The 21,744-nt window shown below is 36.3% G+C and overlaps 1 protein-coding gene across 1 annotated transcript in view; it reads left to right on the forward strand.

The window, feature by feature from the left end:
* The window catches only part of LOC141332944 (uncharacterized), a 28,440-nt gene extending 18,368 nt beyond the window's left edge, over positions 1–10,072 (forward strand). The window contains exons 5-6 of the mRNA XM_073837902.1: positions 5,581–5,734; positions 8,640–10,072. Coding sequence (XP_073694003.1) covers positions 5,581–5,734; positions 8,640–9,745 — 1,260 coding nt within the window. The 3' untranslated portion in view covers positions 9,746–10,072. The remainder of the gene's footprint in view (positions 1–5,580; positions 5,735–8,639) is intronic.
* Positions 10,073–21,744: the final 11,672 nt, after the last annotated feature.

Consider the following 21,744-nt stretch of genomic DNA (forward strand, 5'->3'; position numbering starts at 1 on the left):
TGTTCTTATTGCTGGAGTTCATGTGTAGAGACCCAGGCCATACCCAGGCGTGTGTTGAGCGTCTTAGTGTTGTAAAAATATCCATTTTGATGCGCTCAAAGTTATGCCCCTAGTATTCCTATTCACCGGCCACTGACCACAAAACGAAATCACGGTCAATCTCAAAAACGGCTCATTTGTCGTAATTATGCTTTTAGATATAAGTTTGTCTCGTTTACAGTAAAACAAACAGCCCAGGTTGCATTTTGGCAATAGTTATCCTTTAAGTATCCAGTAAACAAAATTTTGCAAAAACGAGAGTACACATGTTGTATTTAACAGGGAAACGGCTAGTGTGCTTTAAAGACAGGAAAAATAAAAGATGAGCTCAAAAAATGTGCCAATGACTTGCTGGCATGCACAAAACCCAACCATGTATTGAACATGTCTTGGTTGGTCATCATGAAGCGTAGCTTCCACCTCCCTGAAGTGTGCTCCACAATACTTCAGGTTTTTTTGCATGTTTATCACACTTTAATGTGTTAGATTATTGGTGTGTGTATTAAAAAAAAAAAAAAAGATGTACTTTTACTTATTAAAGGAGCAACATCAATATTTTTCCTTATTCCTAATATTTTATTATTGACATATTAACTGAAAGAATATTTTTTATTAATATTAGAAGTGAGAAGTTTGTGACTTATTAATCTTTTTAAAAGAATGCTGATGACTATATTCTCTTTCTAGAGCCTTGTACTTTTCCATTCATCTGCATATCCTATGTGTATGTGCTCTGTACAAAGTGCAGAATGTTCTGTTCTTTCTTTTCAATTTTGCATGTATGTGTGCGATAAATGAAGTGTGATTCTGCTGAATTGGCTAAACAGTTATTATTACCATCTGTGACTGACCAACGTACATTGTTGGCTAGGTCCCTAGAGGTATACTTAATTGAAATAAGGAACTGAAACTGTATCATGAATTGATGCACTGATATATTTTTAAGCTGACAGTGAAATTTTGACCGGTCTGGTTGGTTTCCTGATTTGTCTGGTTTTAGGTTATAAAAGGTCTTGCAATTTTATTTAGGGGAGATCGGAGACTTCAATCTTCCTGACTCCTTTTGCTCCGCTCTCAACTTTCTTCTGGTGCACCTGAAGCAGTCTAATTTTTCTCTTAGACTTATTTTTTTATTTTACCTCTCTTGCCTCAGTTGAGGTCAGTGTTCATGACTCCACCATAAGAAAGAGACTGGGCAAAAATGGCCTGCATGGCAGAACTCTAAGACGAAAACCGCTGCTGAGCAAAAAGAACATAAAGGCTCGTCTCAGTTTGGCCAGAACACATATTGATGAAGAAAAAACTTTTGAGAAAAAACTCTCTGGACTGATGAGACAAAAGTTGAACTTTTTGGAAGGTGTGTGTCCCGACACGAGCTCGCCGACAGGTCAGGCTGTGATCAGGGGAAAATCAGCGCTACAGTCTTTATGTCTGAACTACTTAAAGATGCATCAAAGAGGCTTGCTGATGCCAAACAAATATCTAGCATGCAAAATTTTCTGGACTGATCGGCCAACTCGACATTACGTAGCGTCAGGTGATGTGATGTGCTACAGGCAATGAGTGTGAAAGGCATGGGTTGAGGTCACCGGAAGAAAAACAACAGCAGCAAAACGGCTTTAATCAAAGTTTGGCCACAAGAAATGGAGCTCAATTTTTCAGAACAGATCATTAAGCAAACAGCATTAAGCAGTAATTTTCCTCCCGATGTCCATTTTCAAATAAATTACTCCTGTTCCACTTCTTGTGACAAAATGTGGTTTGGGAATGGAAAGAGTCGTTGGGTGACAAAGAAAAGTCTTAATTATAATTTTAAGAGGTCTTACAGTTGGGGACGGAAAGGGCTGGATAACACTTCAAAAGACAATGATGTTGTTGAATAAATATGCACGATGCACGTTTCAAAGTCAAAACGCGGCACGGATGTCTTTATATGAATGTATCTGAAGGGAACTTGGGAAAACATAACTTTCCAGCGCTCCTAAAGCGCCACCTGGTGACAGACAATGAATTTGCATTTCTAATAATTTTGGAAATATTTATGGTCAGATTATTGCAAATATTGACCCATGTTTTTATGAGGCAAACACATAGAGTTGTAGATGTGAAAGAAGTTAATGTGCCTTCTAAAAACCTAAACAATGAAGAATGTTTTGAATAAATATAATAAATGATATGCTTGATTTATTCCTTTTAATGGCTAATAAAGGCTGAAATGCCATTGTACAAGATATTTTGTTTTTGTGTGAACCTGTATCTGAATTATAAATCATGTCATTTTGTGGCTTAATATGCTACCGTACATTGTCCAACCCACTCATACTGTTTGTTTTACTTGTGCAGCTCTTAAAAGGGGTCATAAATTGCCTTAAATTTATATTTAAAAATGCAGATACACTGATGTTTGTGTATTGAAAATATTTTTAGACATTAAGACTCTAGATTTTCTATATTTAAAAAAATAATAATTTTCAATTGGAATATTTAATTTAATAATAATAATTTTTTAATATTTATAATTTAATAAATCATTCTCATTAAACTACTAGTTAAGTAGATTTATAAAGCAAATAAACGTGTACGTTTTCTTGAAGTAAATTTAACATTACACTTAGGTTAATATTTTTATATTATTTTTGCACGTTAAGTGTCAGGTTCTGATTGAAGTGTTTGATTTTACACTTGAAATATACCTTGAACTGTACTTAAACCCTTTTCCTTCCAAGCATTTAATTTTTTAAGCTGGACCTTTGCTGGTTTATGCTGGATTTTGACCAGCTAAGGACCAGCATCAAAACCTACCTAACCAGCATCCTTAATAAGTGTAGATGAGGACTAATAAATAAAAAATACTATTATATGTTTGCTAAGTAAAGACTATCGACAGGTACGTATTTAATCAGTGAACTACATTCCTTTTAATTTGAACAAAATTGCTCATAAAAACAGTATCACTGCCAAAATCAATAAGATCAAAGACAGCCCATACATTCCTTATAGATTAGAAGATGCATTTGTTACTAAAAACAATGCACTGCAAAAAATGCTTTTTTTACTTAGATTTTTTGTCTTATTTCTAGCCATAAAATCTAAAAAACATTAAATCAAGAAATATTTTCTAGACAAGCAAAAATAATTTTCTTGTTTTCATAAAAATAACTACTCAAAATGAAGTGAGTGTTTGCTTAAAACAAGCAAAAATAATCCGCCTAATCTTATTTTAAACAGAAAACAAGATTATTTTTCTTACCCCGTAGGCACATTTTGCCTGTTTCAAGTAAAAACACATTTAATTTTGAGAATTTTTTCTGAAAACATGACAATAATTTATATTAGTCTAGAAAATCCTTCCTGATTTAAGAATTTTTAGATATTTTGGCTGGAAACAAGACAAAAAATCAAAGTAAGAAAATGTTAATCGGCGATTTTATTTATTTATTTATTTTATTGAAAAAAATAAATAAATACAAATCAAACAGACTTTAAATGAACCAAAATAGAAATTTTAAAATATACAATTGCAAGTACATAAGGCAGACACAACTGCAAGTATATACATAGTATTAACTAAATTTGAATTACAAAATCTATATTAAATAACATTACAATAAAATAAATAATGAAAATAAATAAAACATAAAATAAATAGTAGGAAATAAAATACATTTATATGACTTTGCAAAGGAGTTAGTTATAAAAAAAATATTATAAATCACTAAACTCAGTGAAAAAAATTAGCTAGTGTAATAGCCTTATTACCCGAAAGGGTACACAGAGACGATTTATTTTATGTATTCTTCTCACTTGACATGTTTTCGTATGTGAAGGCATTATTCTGGGCGGGACTTTTATTTTGGTGTGTCGCCGTGACGTCACGTGTCTGCGTCGCTCCTGCATCTGTTTATTCGGCTGAAGGCAGGTTCGTCTTTTATCATCCACACAGTCTTTAAATCAACGCAGCCCGTTTGTTTCTTACTCAACTTTTTAATTATTTATTTTCGAGTGTAACATTGCGATGTATCTAATAACATTAATTTGTAAAGCACAGAAAGGTGCGTCTCATTTCTCTCCAGTTCATCAAAAACACTTGTTATTAAACTATATTTACAGAGACTCATATGCAGTCTATTGATTCTGAAAGCTTATTTATATTGCACCTTATCTGTACATATTTATATTAATTAGGGGATCTGGGGGAATGGCTTAATGTTTAACAACCCAGGTGAAAAAAATACACTTAAATGCAATGAAAATACACTTAAATACCTGCAGTACATTGTTATTTTTTGTGTTAAATAAAAGTGTGATGGTTATACACTATAAATATACTAATTAAAGTAGGACTTTAGTACACTTGAAAAAGTATACTAAACACCAGTAATACTTAAATAAATGTTTAGTGTACTAAAATAAAGTATACTACAGAGAAAAACATACAAAAGAGTTTTATTAGTGTACATGCTTTAAACATTAGTTGATTTTTAGTAGACTGTTTACACACTACTAATCCTAAATTTAAAATAAGTTAATATATAAAAAATATATTAGTAATGTATTGTAGTAGAAGTACATTTTCTCAAGTACACTTAATATGAATGCACTATTAACACTTAAACTGATTTTGAGTGTGGTCATTTTAAGTTTACATTACATTGATTTCATTAAAAATCTATTAGTAATGTATCGTAGTAGAAGTACATTTAAAAGTAGGGTTTAAGTGTATTTGTAACTATATATAGTTTTTTAAAATACAGATATAGTATGTTAAAAGCACATTTTAGTTCAATTTCATGGTGTCTCAAAACAGCACAGTTGAGTACACTTAGATGATCTTAAGTTTATCTTAAAATGCACTTAATAGTGATTTTTAGTACATTTAAATACAAAATTAGTTTGGGAAAATAGAGCACTTTTAATACAGTATTTAGCACACTTTTTTCACAATTTGTGTATAATTTTAATATATTACTATTATGCTTTAAATATATTTATAAATGTTTAAAAGTAGGGTTCAAGTGTATTTCCAGCTGTAACTACATATATTTTTTTTTAGTTCAATTTCAGGGTGTCTCAAAATAGCACAGTTGAGTACACTTAGATGGTATCACGTTTATCTTTAACATATACTCATTGTACTAAAAAATAGTATTGAGTACAAAGTTAGTGTGCGAAAATAGAGCACTTTTAGTACAGTACTGAAAAGTGCACTAAGTATACTTAAATAAAGTGTATTTTAGTGCACTTTTTTTTACCTGGGAGAGTCAGGTGTACACAAATACACTAACAATGTTTTCATGAACAGCTAATCCATTAAATATAATCTACAAATCTATACATGCTAAATGTAAATCATAAATGCCTAATTATTACATATTTATATTATCTGTGGCTGTGCTCTTTTAATAATTTGTAGTGCTAGTTCTGACTGTTTTTCGTCTAATAAAGTCATTTATGTCCATTAACTCTCACTCTGACTGACTCCCTTACTAGTGCGCTGACTACTGAACTAGGGAGCTGATTGAGACGCACCCATAGATTTAGTTTGCATGTCTATTTCTGTCTGTTAATTATTCTCCCCTCAAACGCACAGAAAAACACACCGCTATAAAGATGACGTTTATTAAAGAGGAGAGTGAAGACGTGAAGATCGAAGAAGAATTCAGAGTCAAACATGAAGACACTGAGGAACAAACAAGTTGGTAACTCCTAACAAAATGAACGACTTGATGCGAATTAAGAAAAATAATTTTGTGTAACATTAAATGAGCAATATCACACGAGTAGACTTGACATATGGCTGTATATCGGCACGGTTGTGATTCACCATGGAGTGTCGATATACAGCCATATCTCATGTCTACGAGTGTGATAATGCGTTTATACAACAGTTTGACGGCACAAGTGTGTAAATACATAAAATAACAACGGGGTGTCTTTAAAAACCTGTTTTGTGCGAACTATTCCTTCCTCCACAAATTCAAATCAAAGATTGAAGGTTGATCAGCTGAGAATAAGCCTCTGTTACTAATTCCAAAACGTCATTTTAGAACTAGAACTAGTAACGAATGAATGCTGATTTGCTTCATTGAAAGCCTGTTGTATTACTGTATTAAAACCTCACTGTATAATGTATGAGTATTATGAGAGAGATGGACTGAGCGAGTGATTATCGTACCTGCATCTAATTCATTATTCATATTCACCATGATATGACATTAGTTTGAATGTTTACTGATGAAAGCGTTAATATCTGTTCATCTATTAAGGTTGATTTTGCTGCTCAGTGCATTTATTCGCCGTAGCAAGCTGTTGTTGAAGCAGAGGTCGCGTTAACCGAAAATTTTCCGTCATTGACGGAATGTTTTAATCAGTGACGGAAAAATCTGAAGGCTGTCCGTCACTTTGACGGAATACACCCATAGACTGTAAAAAATATGGACGTAGTGTCCGTGACGTCACCCGTAGGATTCTGAAGCGCTATTTTGAAGCCTGTTGTGGGCGGGATTCGGCCGTCGCCATCTTGGAATCGCGTCATCGCGCGTCACTCCCAGATAATCAAAAATGGGCAAAAAGGCGGGACGTGGGTGGAGCTGGTTGCAGAAACCACGCCCTCCTAGCGCGACAGTGGTGACAGCAGCGGCAATCCCCCTGTCACTCAAGTGGCCACGCCCTTAATTATGCTGAACTTTAAGGCTTAATATAACTTAAACGGATGAGTTATAAAAAAATTAACCCCCCTCACAGTTGACATGAAGGGCAAAACTAGCTATATAGACCAAAACCATTTTTTGAACCAGGCTGTAAACATACTTTTTTCTGCTGTAAAGTTGGGCATTTTAACATGGGGAGTCAATGGGACTGACTCTCTTTTGCAGCCAGTCTTTAGCGGCCAGTCGATGAATTGCATTTTAAGACACTTCCGTGTTGGTTTCAATAGAGAGAGCGGGAGGTTGCCCCTTGAATACACCACACAGAGGGTGATCTATTGTAATTTGTAACTGTAGTTCCCACCCCTGTCCAGTTGGTGGCAAATGCGCTTCAGTGTTCGCTCAGAGCACGTTATCCAGAACAAAAAAGAAACTCTTACGAATCCTTTGCTGTGCGTTTGATTACACCAGTACCCAGTTAAGGCTACAGTGATCTATTATGCCACATTAAAGAGCGCCAAAACGGTATTTATTACTTGAATTTTCTAACGAAATGGACAGAATTTGAAATCTGAGGCTTTTTCATATTGAAAGTAACAAGTGAGGCACACTATGTAGCCTACTCTTCACAAACAGCATATACCGAAAGATCGATTGGGATTTAAGAAATATTAGTCTATAAAAATAAGAATCTATTCAAATCGAGAAATCGATTTTTTTTACCCAGCCCTAGCATGTTTTGTTGTTTTTGTCACTCTTGAGTGTGGAATTGAACACGAAAAGTAACGCAGTTTCTGTTCATCTGTTCTCTTCACGAATAAATGCAAAAACCTATACAGTATGCTTGCATTGTAGGTTCATTATTAAAAATGGAAATTTGAACAAAAATAAAAGCAATTAAATGTATTATTATAATATGAAAATTCAAATGACGGGTAATAATAGATTATGACGGAATTTTTACGACCCTGTCCGTCAAAATGACAGACAATGAAAAAGTCTAACGCAACCTCTGTGTTGAGGCTAAAAATAACTTCGCTTAACTTCAGTTTAAAAGTCCCAAAGTCACCATTAACTGCTCACTCATAACACGGTCTCTTGTCGCCATCTAAAGGCGGAACAATGTAATGTTAACTAAATTCACCATCAAGAATACACGCACGTTACTCAATACTAAGTACTATTATTAAATACATTATTTAAAATATAATTTATATACATTTTTATTTATTGAGTAGTAATATTTAATAAACAACAACAACAAAAGCAGGCATCAAAAAGTTGCTAGGCAATTCAGTCAAGAGTAAAGCCAGCATTCAGCATTGAATTTACATAAACATGCTACATGAACTATCTTCTTCTCTGGAACAAATAATAGATTAATGAGATCAAAGACTGCCCGTTAGATTTACCCATAATGAATTACATGTCATGTGTAACCACTACAGAGACATCAGAGACAGCGGTAAATTCCTGAAGATCTGGCCGTGGTGAGAGCGCTCTGAGCGGATTAATGAGTGCAGAACGCCCCCTGACAATATGGGTCTCGAAAGTCCGAAAACGACGAAGCAAATTTTCAAACAGACGTTATCTTTATTAACAAACTGCATATTTGAACTATAAACAAGTGCATTCTCGCCTGAAAACCTCTTAAAACTACATTCCATGACACAAAAAGAGTAATTTATAAAATGATACGAGATTGGGACGTCAGCCATGGCACTCGGAAAAAACGGTCAAGCGGAGTGATACAAAATTGTGAAAGGGCGTTCCTGTAGCGATACCAGTAGAATATCTGACGGTTCTCAGCCAATCAGATTTGAGAACCAGAACGAACTGTTGTATAAAGAGTCATAATTTACATGTGTTGATTTAGCGTCTCAAACTCCATCTCTGCACATTGCTGTACGTTTTGAGTTTATGATGACGTTCATCTGTTTCTGTTCGCTCTAGACCTGATGGCGCCGAAAGAGGAGAGTCAAGAACTGAATGAAATGGACACGAAAAATAATCTCGTGGCTGGAGGGAAATCGTTTTGTTTCTCACAGACTTATAAAACAGAAACCACAAACCTTCAAGTCCAGATGAGTGTTCACACTGGAGAAAGCGGTTTCGCCTGTCCACACTGTGAAAGGAGTTTCGGTCAAAAACAGAGCCTTAAAAGCCACTTGAAAATCCACAGTGGAGAGAATCTGTTCATGTGTCCTCAGTGTGGAAAGAGCTTTACCCAGAGAAAAACTCTTAATGCCCACATGAGGATTCACACCGGAGAGAAGCCTTACTCCTGCCAACTGTGTGACATGAGCTTCACACGAAAAGAAGGTTTTAAGACCCACATGAGAGTTCACACCGGAGAGAGCGCTTTCTCCTGTCTACAGTGTGGAAAGGGTTTTAATCGAAAACAAAGCCTTAAAGTCCACTTGAGCATCCACGCTGGAGAGAAGCCGTTCACATGCCCTCAGTGTGGAAAGAGCTTCACACAGAAAACAACCCTTACCATCCACATGAGAGTGCACACTGGAGAGAAGCCTCACGCCTGTAAACTGTGTGGCCAGAGTTTCTCAGTGAAAGGAAGTCTCAAAATTCACATGAGGATTCACACCGGAGAGAAGCCGTTCACATGCGCTCAGTGTGGAAAGAGTTTCAAGCAGAAGAAAGAACTTGATGGCCACAGCAGAGTCCACACTGGAGAGAAACCTTTCGATTGTGATCAGTGTGGAAGGAGCTTTGGGTATAAGTCGCACCTTAACAAACACATGAGGATTCACTCCGGAGAGAACTGTTTTATATGTCAGCAGTGTGGAAAGAGTTTCTCACACAGGGGTAACTTTGACAATCACATGAGAGTTCACACCGGAGAGAAGCCTTTCTCCTGCCCTCAGTGTGGGAAGAGTTTCAGAGTTAAAGGAAACCTCAAAACTCACATGAGACGTCACACTGGAGAGAGGCCTTACAAGTGTGCTCAGTGTGAAAAGAGCTTCAAAAACAACACGAGTCTGAAGCGACACATGCAAACCCATTCTGGAAATAAACTGCCTTTGTCCACACAAGAGGTTTAGAAAAAAAAAGAACAATTTCAGCAATCTTCTGTGCATTTACTTGAAAAGCAGTTCAACTGTGAATCAGCTTTGATCAGTCTAATAAAAATGTCACACTTAAACATACGTATAAAGGTCATTTACATATTAAAGTAATGTAAATTTCAGACCTGTTTGTGTTCCTTTTTGTTTTTTGAAGAGTACTATTACAAACAAGTTTGATCAAGTGTGATTAGTATATCTGAAAAAAAAAATATAGTCTGCACAAGTAAAGAAGCAGCAGAGACAAGGGTTAGAAGCACTGCTTATGCAGCATATAAATCAAAACTTAATGAGCTGTTGAACCAATGAAGAGAAAACTACTGAGTGTTGATAGAGTCCATCTACTCCATCTATGTTTTGATTATCAATCCAGATTTGATAAACTTAATTTTTTTTTATTGTTTTTAATTAAAATGTAATGATTTGAAAAAGCACAAAGTTAGATATCTCGTCTATCTCCACTAATTCTCACTTTTTTTGTGAAAATTATCAAAAATGCTGCTGCTGGCTGTAAACTTTTAAAATCGACATAAAAAGATCAAAATATACGTACTAATGGTCAAATACAAATTATGTGATCTAACCAGAGATGTGAACAGAATTGGAGTCGTTTCTGAAAACTTTTTTTTTTTTTATTCTGTTCAACAAGTGAAACAAGTAAATCATACCTGGTATTAAAGTGCTTGCAATACTCATCATTAGTCAAGGAACTTGTTTTAGACTAGAATATCAGTGTAGTTGACCATCTGAAGTTTGTACAGTGCTCTCAGAGGAAAACAGTTTGAAGAGACTCAAGTAAATGTCAGCAGGATTCATCGAGTGTTGCTTTCATCAATGAAAATTACGACTAAATATCGTCGTCAAAGAACCTTTATCACGTGACGAAAACGAGAGGAAACAAAAAAAATGACGATGACTATAATTAAATGTATACTGCAATATCGTTGACGAATAAAAATTTCACTAAATGTGGTTTGCTAAAATGTCTCTTTATTTTTGTTGACGAAAACGAGATGAAACTAAAAGTTATAACGTTAGATTGATGCTCTTGCCCAATAGCCAGAGCTGTACCCCTTCTAAACGTGCAGACCATAGAGGCATCTAAATAAATATATCTATGGTGCAGATGCAGGCGACGTCACTCCCTCAAGCCACACTCGCTGCATTATCTAGAAGATGACTACAAAGTTAAGTCTGACACAGATGAAGGGACCAATGGCCAGCCAGCTGGGGTTCATCTTTGGGAGAAAAAGAAGAAACGACACACGTTTTATTTGCACTTTTTAGTAGTGATGAGAAAAAAATAAGCTTTCGAAGCACCGAGGCTTTCCCCTCAACTGTATCGTTAAAATGTTTTCAACACGTTGCACACTAATGACATCTTGTGGTCAAAGGTGGAAAAAGATGTCCAAGCGATTTTTGGACATTTTCATAACATAAATCAACTTGTGCTACGAAAACCATAAGAAATTAAAAAAAAAAAAAAAAAAAAAAAAAATGTCATTTTACTTATACAAGGTATAGACTACATTAATTAATTTTGTAAATAAACTTATTAAAAAAAAAAGAATAAAATACAATTTTCATTGACTAAAACTAGACGAAAATAGTCATGGATAATTCTGACTAAAATAAGACTAAAATGCCCAGACTTTTAGTCGACTAAAACTTGACTAGACTAAAAAGAGTATGACTAAAACTAATAAAAACTAAAATGACAGCATCGCACAAAGACTAGACTAAAACTAAAATTAAAACCGGCCGCCAAAACAACACTAGATTCATCTATTGAGCAGGATTCAGATCACTCACAAAAAACAAACAACAGAAGCAAAACATCTGTGAGCATGTTAATATCAGGAGCATCTGTAATATATACAGGGGTTAAATTAGGATTTGTAATGTGGAGGGGCTCTATGGTGGCAAAAATTAAATCAAATCAAATTAAATAATTTACACTGAAAAATACAACTGAATTAAATAATATTAGGATTGTTTTAAGTTTTTTTTTTTTTTACATACACAAGAAATTATACTTTTAAACCAAATTAAAACACCAGTAGGTGATGGCAAGTGTCTAATGAATGAGTCATTCGACAATCGTTCAAACGATGGATGTATCAGATGTTTGTGCATGGGATAATGAACTTTGACTGAGTTAGGTGCTGTGAAATGCTGTGGTTTTGCTGTCTTTGAAATTATTTTTGCTGCTGAAACAAAAGCAGTCTGTAGGCTACTGCTCCTAAAATGTAAGTGGCCTAATATTATTGTACTTGCTTATTGAACTATTGAACAGGTGTGATGGTGAAAACGTGCGATGTTGCTTAACTGTATTTTAAATAGAAAAACTTTCCGTCGTCTGAATTTTTACCTCATCATGCCAAGTTTCTTTGTGTTGCACGTTTTGATTTCTCATGGAGAAGCAACTATGTCCACTATTCGCCACTTGTCTAGTTTGGAAGTAAGTAGATTACTAGGGAGAGAGAAATAAAGGGATAAAGATACAGTATGTGAATGTAACAGGAATACAGAATAGGACAAGTTAAGAAGATAGTGGGAACCTTGAAGGCATTGTCATTGTCCTGGTTTACATTTTAATTATTGCATCTTTTACAGCTTGAAAAGGTCATCACTGTTCAAGGAGGAGCATGCAGTGAAATGGAAAATTACACTGATCCGTCATTGTACTTGCATTTTCCACAACACGTCTTTCACAGGATAGTCTTTAATTGAAAATGCGTTGCTCAGGCTGTAGTTGTCTGTGAGGGTACGGCTTCAGCAGGTCATTTCTCAATGGGTTAGCCTCATCTCCAACGATGATGATGTTGGTGTTTGGTAGAGCCTCTACCAAGGGGGAATGTTTAATTTTCTGTCATCCAAGGCAGCTCGCAATAAACCTGCATCTGAAACTCTGCCTTGAACTCCCACATTTGTGTAGATAAATCTGTAATTCATCTATTGCACCAAGGCAATGAGGGAATTGGCACTTTATGTGAAACTGTTCAGCAATTTGGTGCCACTGTCCTTCAGAAGTTGGAGTCTGTTAACAACACAATATAAAATTAAAAATGCACAGCTCATTTGAAATGCTGCTAGAAAATGGCGTAATCATTATGATCCCTAGAAGCATGTCCTGCTCAATGTAACATCAATGTAAATACCTAATGTAATGGTATGTGAACACTACTTAATGCATGAAGTAACAGTCAATGTTAAAAGGAACAATTACAAAAATAAATAAATGTTAAGTTAAAGTATTTTTCATTCTTAGTTCATGTTAAGTAATATTACAGTTAATTAACAAGTAATTAACTACAGTTAATCTGGTCATACGTAAGTGTAGTGTTATATTAAGAAAGACGGATAGTCTTTCTTTGGCACTGATGCTCTTCCTCATGACTGTGTTCGTTTTGGTGATAAAAGGCTCAACCATGGACAGTTCACCCGTAGCATCTCCCTGAAGCCCTTCATGTCATTTATCTGGACAATAAATTCATCAATTACACAAATTGTCATTTCTTTTATTTTAGCATGTGTGACCCTGCTTATGAAAACCAGGCTAAAGGTAGGTTTTGATGCTGGGATGCTGGTTTTAGCTGGTCCTAAAATGGTTTATGCTGGACCTAGGTTGGTTTATGCTGGAACTAAGATGATCTATGCTGGTCCAAAAATTGTTTATGCTGGTACTAAACTGGTTTATGCTGGTCCTAAGCTGGTTTATGATGGTCCTAAAATGGTTAATGCTTGTCCTAAGCTGGTTTATGATAGTCCTAAAATGATTCATGCTGGACCTAAGATGATTTATGCTGGTCTTTAGCTGGTTCATGCTGGACCTCAGATGGTTTATGCTGGTCTTTAGCTGGTTCATGCTGGACCTAAGATGGTTTATGATGGTCCTGTGATTTACAAATATATTGATGTGCCTTCCCTTACCAAAGGCGGAAGGTGCAGCCACTCCTTCACCGCCCTCCTGATCATCCCATCCAGGTTTCAGAGTACACAGTCACTGACCCAGCAGAGGTCAGCTTGGTAATAATGTCGTGGAATGGCATATTGATTGAGGAGTGGAAGGTTTCCAGGGGCTTTTCTTGATATTCTTGCTCCAATTATTCAGAGACACTGCCAGGTCAGACTTAACAATCCAGGGATTGATTTTCACTCCCAGATATTTGATCGCCTCATCAATGCTTGTAATCTTACCCCCCAGAACCCATCTGGGGCAGTTATTGACTGTGAAAGAGCCGCTGCATGGCCTGACCAAGAAGCTGTAACACTTCTTAGCTTGAACTTGGCCAGTGTTCTGCCAAGGACGTCACTGTATGAACTCCCATGGTGTACCCCTTACGGAAGCGTTCGAGGTCATGGATAAGGGGATCCAAGGGAACATGGGGTCTCCCTCCTTAACACCAACTCTCACATCCGGTCCCACCCTGATTGCGACACTGGTGCAACTGTCCATGTAGACCCCCTGGATAAGGCCTACCACGTGGGGGTCCACTTTAATCTGCCTATGAGCTGATAATCGAACCGATGGTTATTGGTCTCCAGTTCCCAATATCCATCATCGCACCTTGGTCCGATGTCTTAGGAATTTGCACTGTACGACTTTTCTTCAGACGGGTAGGAATGACAAATGTGAACCACCACATGTTAAGCAGTTGTATGAGAGTCTCGCTCTTGGGGTCCTATTTGAGAATATCCTGCTTCTCAATTCTATCTGGGCCTAGTGCTGATGCGTTCAAAGCATGTTTGAGGCTACGATGGATCTCGTCAGTGAAGATGGACCCGGAAAGTTGGGTGCCCACTCTGCCAGCAGTGAATCGACCCGGCCCGCTAAAAGTGGTAGTTGCCACTTGCTCTTGTAAAATTCATAAACAGTTCCCTTAGATATCGGACAATGTTCAATACTCTTTCCATCCAATACCTCCTCAGCAAGGTGGGCCAGGTCCTTCTTAAAAAGAAAATTATGATAGGCATGGCGTTTGACAAGGAATTTTTGCCAATTATTGTTATTTAGGCTCCGGAGTGTCCTCACACTCTTCAGAGCCCGGTCCATTCTCCCTCCAGGTTCAAGCCCCTGGAGCATCCTTTGCGTTGTTGCCTTGACCAGCGCAGGTAGGCTTTCCTTTGGAGTATAACCAAAAGCCCTCTGGCAAGTCGGGTTGGTCTGGGGGGTTTGACGAACTCGCTTGGGCCCGCAATAGGGTTGACTTGGACCAAGTCAGTCCTTGAGGCAGCGTCCAGTTGCCCGGCACCCAGGGGCTCCTCGGCAGAACTCGTGGCACCGAGGTTTTCAAAATTAGCCATTACCAGCGCCTTTTTTATCGTCCAAGTGGCGCAAAACCAATGAACATTCTCGTATGCCAAATTCCGTGCCATTCAATAAGCTACTACCGGCACCATGACTCTCGGCCCTAGAGCAATGGGGAGGCCTTGCTATAATTGAGGGAACCCAACCCCGAGGTACCTCTTTGGCAGCTTGTTTAACCGGGCGACCTGCCTGCCGGGGTGAATTTTCTATATTTTTGTCTCCCATATTTGTTTTTATTTTCCAATAGGTAGAATTCCAGAGAACAAGCATCTGGTTTCACAAAGGGTGAGAGTGTTGCCAAAACTGGGCCAGGCGATGCAACAGCTGGTGTCCCATTGCAGGAACCAGAAGCGCGCAACACCCGGATCCGGCCAGCAGTTAGCTCCAGGCCAGTAAACGAGGCCCCATCGATCTTGTGATACCGTATAACGCCATACCCAATCAACATCCCAGGCCTATGAGTCTGGCCTGCCTTTCCCTGATCGCCGATATCAGATGTCCTAAATTGACATGTCAGAGACTGTCTACACGTGAACCATCAGTCACCCAGCATCCTTCCCATGGTGCTGTACCCGTGGTGACTTGCCCTGTCCCCACTATCTCCGGCGTGTTTGGGCAACTTCGGAGGGAACCAGCTACTAGATGGTTTGACTAGTCTTTCGCCAGGACTGCTGCGTTGAAGCCTGAATGTTGCAGCCTTATGTTAAACTGCTTTAAATTACTTTTTCTCATATTGCTTCTAGATGTTCCTACACTTGGAGTGGAGTTAAACTGTGGCAAATTCATTTGAATGAGTCTGATTTAGAAAGACACACACCTCTCAGAAAAGGTCTAACAGCTGAAAATGCAGATCAGAGCAAAAACCAAGATAACTGCCTGTAGAGCTCAGTGACAGACTTGCGTTAAGGCGATGATCTAGAGAAGAGTTCAGAAACAAATCTGCTGCATTGAAGGTTGACAGAAGCATTCTCCATAATGGAAGACGACTGGAACAACTAGGACTCTAGAAAATGTCCAAGCTGACAGAGATGGAGAGGTGAAAAGGTGAGGCAAAGAATGGCAGATAATTGCCAAATGCAGATGTGCAAAGATGCTCACATCAGACCCAAAAACACTTGAGGCTGTAAAGCTGCTTCAACTATGGACTGAGTTAAGGGGATGAATACTTATGCAACCTACTTATTTCAGTGTTTGTTTTTTAAACCATTTGTAAAATTTGCAAATCTAGTTTTTGCTTCGTCATTATTATGGTGTACGGAGTGTAAACTAATGTGGGGGAAAACTAATTGAAAGCAGTTTGACATAATGCTGCAACAAAACGTGACAAAAATAAAGGGGTGTGAATACTTTTGCAAGACACTGTAATTCTTCACCTTAATTCTTTTGCAGTTACCATGTGTCTATTCTTCTCCACCTGTTTTTTTTCTAACTATACAGACACAATGAACATTTCACTGCCCATTGATCATGCCTTAACTTAGCAAATTCTAGTATTGCATTAGTATTGCATTCTTCTCATGGGCCTGTAAAAAACTTTGACTTTTCAGTCAGAGTTAAATCTCTTTTTTTTTTGGTTAATTTTAACTGTGCATTGTTTAAGTGCTTAAGTTGTTCATTTCCAGCCTTCGTGGACAATTATATATCAATTAAAAATGATTTAAAACAAAAAGAATTGTTGATTAATAAACTGATTAGATTTTGGCCATCAGACTGGATCTTGAAAAGTGTTGCTCAAAAGAAAAACAGGATTCTGAAATCGGATTAGATCACAAAATCCATTATTGGTTTTGATCTGGATTAAATCTTCAGTTTGTGTTGTTTAAAATGTTTTAGTAAGATTGGGATGCTTTTGATTTAAAAAAAAAAAAAAAAAACTGGATTAATCTGATCTCAGCAGAAGAGTGAATTTCAGGAACAAAACTTTAAAACTGGTCCAAAAATACAGCATTTTTTCTTAAATCACTGATTGTAAACTACATTGGCACAATCATCAGAGATGGACCAGTCATTACTAGTTATTTTGTGTAAATGCGATTCAAAACTAGAATGCAAAACATTGTTGCTCCCCTATATCTCCGTAGAGCACTTATGGAAACTGTGCATCTGGATCAGGGTGATCCAATACAGTTTTGCTTTAAAAATGAATGATGAAATTAATAATGAGTGATGATTTTTAATTAAGTGTTGTTGTTTTTTTTGAGAGCAGTGGTGGCAGCGTGCCCATTTTTGGCACAAATCAAGAATATTTTTGTTAGATAATCAAGAATATATTTACTACCTCCCCAACAGAACACTGGCATTAATTTTAACTGTTTCTTTATTTCTTCTAAAATCATTGATCAAACTCCTTAGTGTTACGGAAGCAGACCAAACGAGAGAGAGGACAGAGTGAGTATTAACAGGTTTATTTTCAGCAGAACAGGATGATGGTGATAGCGTGCAAAACCGGGTGAGTATAACAGCTCAGGGTGATATTCTTGAAATGTAGCTGGATCGTGGATGAGTTGCTGCTTTTCCTTTCCAGGAACTACGGGAGGAGGACCGAAGAAGATGACCACACTCACACACACAGCGTTGGCGTTCCGTCGACGGACTTACGGCTGGCACTCCGCTAAGTGGAGACAAGGACAGGACTTGGACTAGAACAGACGAGAAGACAGGTAAGTAATCAGAAGGTATGGATCACGGTAAGTTTCGTAGAGATTTGAGACCACTTGGAGTGAAGCTCAATGAGTCCGCTTCGTGCAAACGAGCCCGGACCATGATGGCTGTGTGTGAGGTGCTCTTGTAGTGTTAGGGTTAGTGATTGAGTGCAGGTGCATGATGATTAGTATTCACATGAGACGTCACACTGGAGAGAGGCCTTACAAGTGTGTTCAGTGTGAAAAGAGCTTCAAAAACAACACAAGTCTGAGACGACACATGCAAACCCATTCTGGAAATAAACTGCCTTTGTCCACACAAGAGGTTTAGAAAAAGGAACAATTTCTGTGCATTTACTTGAAAAACAATTGATCAGTCTAATAAAAACACCACACTTAAACATGCGTATAAAGGTCATTTACATATTAAAGTTTCAGACCCAATTTTAAATTTCAGACCCTGTTTGTGTTCTTTTTTAAAGAGTACTATTACAAACAAGTTTGTTCAAGTGTGATTAGTATGTTTCTATTAAACTAAAAATAAGGAATTACACTAATTATATAGTCTGCACAAGTAACAAAGCAGCAGAGACAAGGGTTAGAAGCACTGCATATGCGCATGTAATTGAACAGCATATAAATCAAAACTTAATGAGCTGTTGAACCAATGAAGAGAAAACTACTGAGTGTTGATAGAGTCCATCTACTCCATCTATGTTTTGATTATCAATCCGGACATAATATTTGATAAACTGAAAAAAGTTTTTTTTTTTTTAATAAAATGTAATGATTGGGAAAAATAATATGCACAACGTTAGGATATCTCGTCTATCTCCACTAATTCTCAGCTTTTTCTGAAAATTACCAAAAATGCTGCTGCTGACTGTTAACTTTTAAAATCTACATAAAAACATCAAAATATACCTAATAACAGTCAAATACACGTTATGTGATCTAACAACAGAAATGTGAAAAGAATTGGTGTCGTTTCTGAAAACTATTTTCTGAATTCTGTTCAACAAGTGAATCATACCTGGTATTTAAGTGCTTGGAAACCTCATCGTCAGTAGTCAAGGAACTTGTTTTAGACTAGAATATCAATGTAGTTGAACTTCTGAAGTTGGTACAGCACTCTCAGAGGAAAACAGTTTGAAGAGACTCAAGTAAATGTCAGCAGGATTCATCTAGTGTTGCTTTCGTCATCGGAAATCATGACTAAATATCGTCGTCAACGTACCTTTATCACGTGACGAAAACGAGAGGAAACAAAAAAAATGACGATGACTATAATTAAATGTATACTGCAATAAGTCATTTTACTTATACAAGGTATAGACTACATTAATTAATTTTGTAATAATAAACTTATTAAAAAAAAAAAAGAATAAAATACAATTTTCATTGACTAAAACTAGACGAAAATAGTCATGGGTAATTCTGACTAAAATAAGACTAAAATGCCCAGACTTTTAGTCGACTAAAACTTGACTAGACTAAAAAGAGTATGACTAAAACTAATAAAAACTAAAATGACAGCATCGCACAAAGACTAGACTAAAACTAAAATTAAAACCGGCCGCCAAAACAACACTAGATTCATCTATTGAGCAGGATTCAGATCACTCACAAAAAACATACAACAGAAGCAAAACATCTGTGAGCATGTTAATATCAGGAGCATCTGTAATATATACAGGGGTTAAATTGGGATTTGTTATGTGGAGGGGCTCTATGGTGGCAGGCTTTATCACATTAAATAATTTACACTGAAAAATACAACTGAATTAAATAATGGTAGAATTGTTTTATATATATATATATATATATATATATATATATATATATATATATATACACAAGAAATGATTAAAAGCAAAATTAAAAGCCCCGTAGGTGATGGCAAGTGTCTAATGAATGAGTCATTCAACAATTTGTTCAAACGACGGATTTATCAGATGTTTGTGCATGGGATAATGAAACTTTGACTCAACTGATTTGTTCAAAACAAATTATTCAGCAATGAATCGGCTGGTGAAATGCGCTGTGGTTTTGCTGCTGAAATAGAACAAAAGCAGTCTGTAGGCTACTGCGCCTAAAATGTAAGTGGCCCAATATGACTGTGCTTGCTTATTGAACTATTGAACAGGTGTGATGGTGAAAACGTGTGATGTTGCTTAACTGTATTTTAAATAGAAACACTTTCCGTCGTCTGAATTTTTACCTCATCATGCCGAGTTTCTTTGATTTGCGCATTTTGATTTCTCCTGGAGAGGCTGTGTGAGCCTTGCTTCAGCAGCGCAGATATATCCACTGTCGCCACTTGCTCTAAACCAAAATACACGCTGAAAAGAATAACTCAGTGACATCTGGACGTGATTCTCCGCAATCTCTGAAATCGGCCGGGGTTTTTTTCTGTAGGGCCATTTTGAACTTACTATTTGAATGCATTCATTTACTTAATTCTTGAGCTGAAAAGTAATATATATATATATATATATATATATATATATATATATATATATATATATGTGACCCTGGAGCACTAAACCAGTCTTAAGTCGCTGGGGTATATTTGTAGCAATAGCCAAAAATACATTGTATGGGTCAAAATTATTGATTTTTCTTTTATGTCAAAAATCATTAGGAAATTAAGTAAAGAGCATGTTACATTAAGATTTTTTGTAAAATGCCTACTGTAAACCTATCAAAATGTAATTTTTGATTAGTAATATGCATTGTTAAGAGCTTAATTTGGACAACTTTAAAGGTGATTTTCTCAGTATTTTGATTTTTTTGCATCCTCAGATTCCAGATTTTCAAATAGATGTATCTCGGCCAAATATTGTCCTATCCTAACAAACCATACACCAATAGAAAGCTTATTTATTGAGCATTCATATTATGTATAAATCTCAGTTTTGTGAAATTTAACCTTATGACTGGTTTTGTGGTCCAGGGTCACATATATATATTTTCATGAATTTCATGGTGCCCTAAATTTAAAGTTGGCTTTAAAGAAAATATGGGGAAAAAAATTATAATTTAAAATAATATAATTAAAGAATAAAAATGTGTGTTTGCATGCATTCTCAAAGCATTTCCTTCCATAATAATGGTAAATGAATATTCTGATAAATGGGTCATTCTTTATTTGTGGTGGCAAGTGGTGTCCCTTTCATTTACAATAGTTAAAATACACTTTAAATACCAATAAATTATAAAATGTTTTCATGTTTGTATTCTGTAGGATAAACACAATTCATGCACTATGAAAAATGAATGCATGTTCCTGCCATACATCAGAGAGGTATCATGGATTGTAATTGCAATAATATAATTTTTTTTAACACAAATTAAGAGGTTATATTGTAAATATAGATTTTATTTAACATGTACAATTTTATTAAATTGTTTTAAAATATATATTTTGTAATATTTAAGAAAAAAGTACTGTCCCCCAAATTCATGTCTGTGGTGTTACAACAATGGACGTCGCCCCTTTAAGAAAAGGGGGAAATCTATTTAGACTACTTCCTGTGTGTAAAGGTCATTGCAGGTGCTGGTTGATCTGAGGGGTGCATGGTGAGTTCATTCTTCCTTATTAATTTTCTTAAAGTTAGCAAAACTTTTGACAATTTCATGCGTCGCACTTTATTAGTGTCTGTGGTGTTATGTTTATAACTTGCAGATTTTACATGTTTTAATCCAAATTTTGATAAATACATGCTTATTAATATTTTATAAATGTCCCCTGACCTTAAAATCATCATGACGGGATCCTCCATTTTAGAAAAGACTGGATTTAGGCTAATTTGTCTGTGGTGTTACCGTCTGTGGTGTTACTGTCTTTACAGGTAACACCACAGACAATATACAATTATAAATGTTGTATTTTTTAATGAAACACAGGACATTAATAATCATATAACTGTAAATCTCTTGTCAGGTATGGCAAGATTAACTGCTGCTGAAAAGCAGCGTCTTTATAGACAGCGCAGAGATGCAGACCCAGTTCGAAGAGCAGA

The sequence above is a fragment of the Garra rufa genome, chromosome 4 (assembly GCF_049309525.1).
Source record: "Garra rufa chromosome 4, GarRuf1.0, whole genome shotgun sequence".
Taxonomy (NCBI): domain Eukaryota; kingdom Metazoa; phylum Chordata; class Actinopteri; order Cypriniformes; family Cyprinidae; genus Garra; species Garra rufa.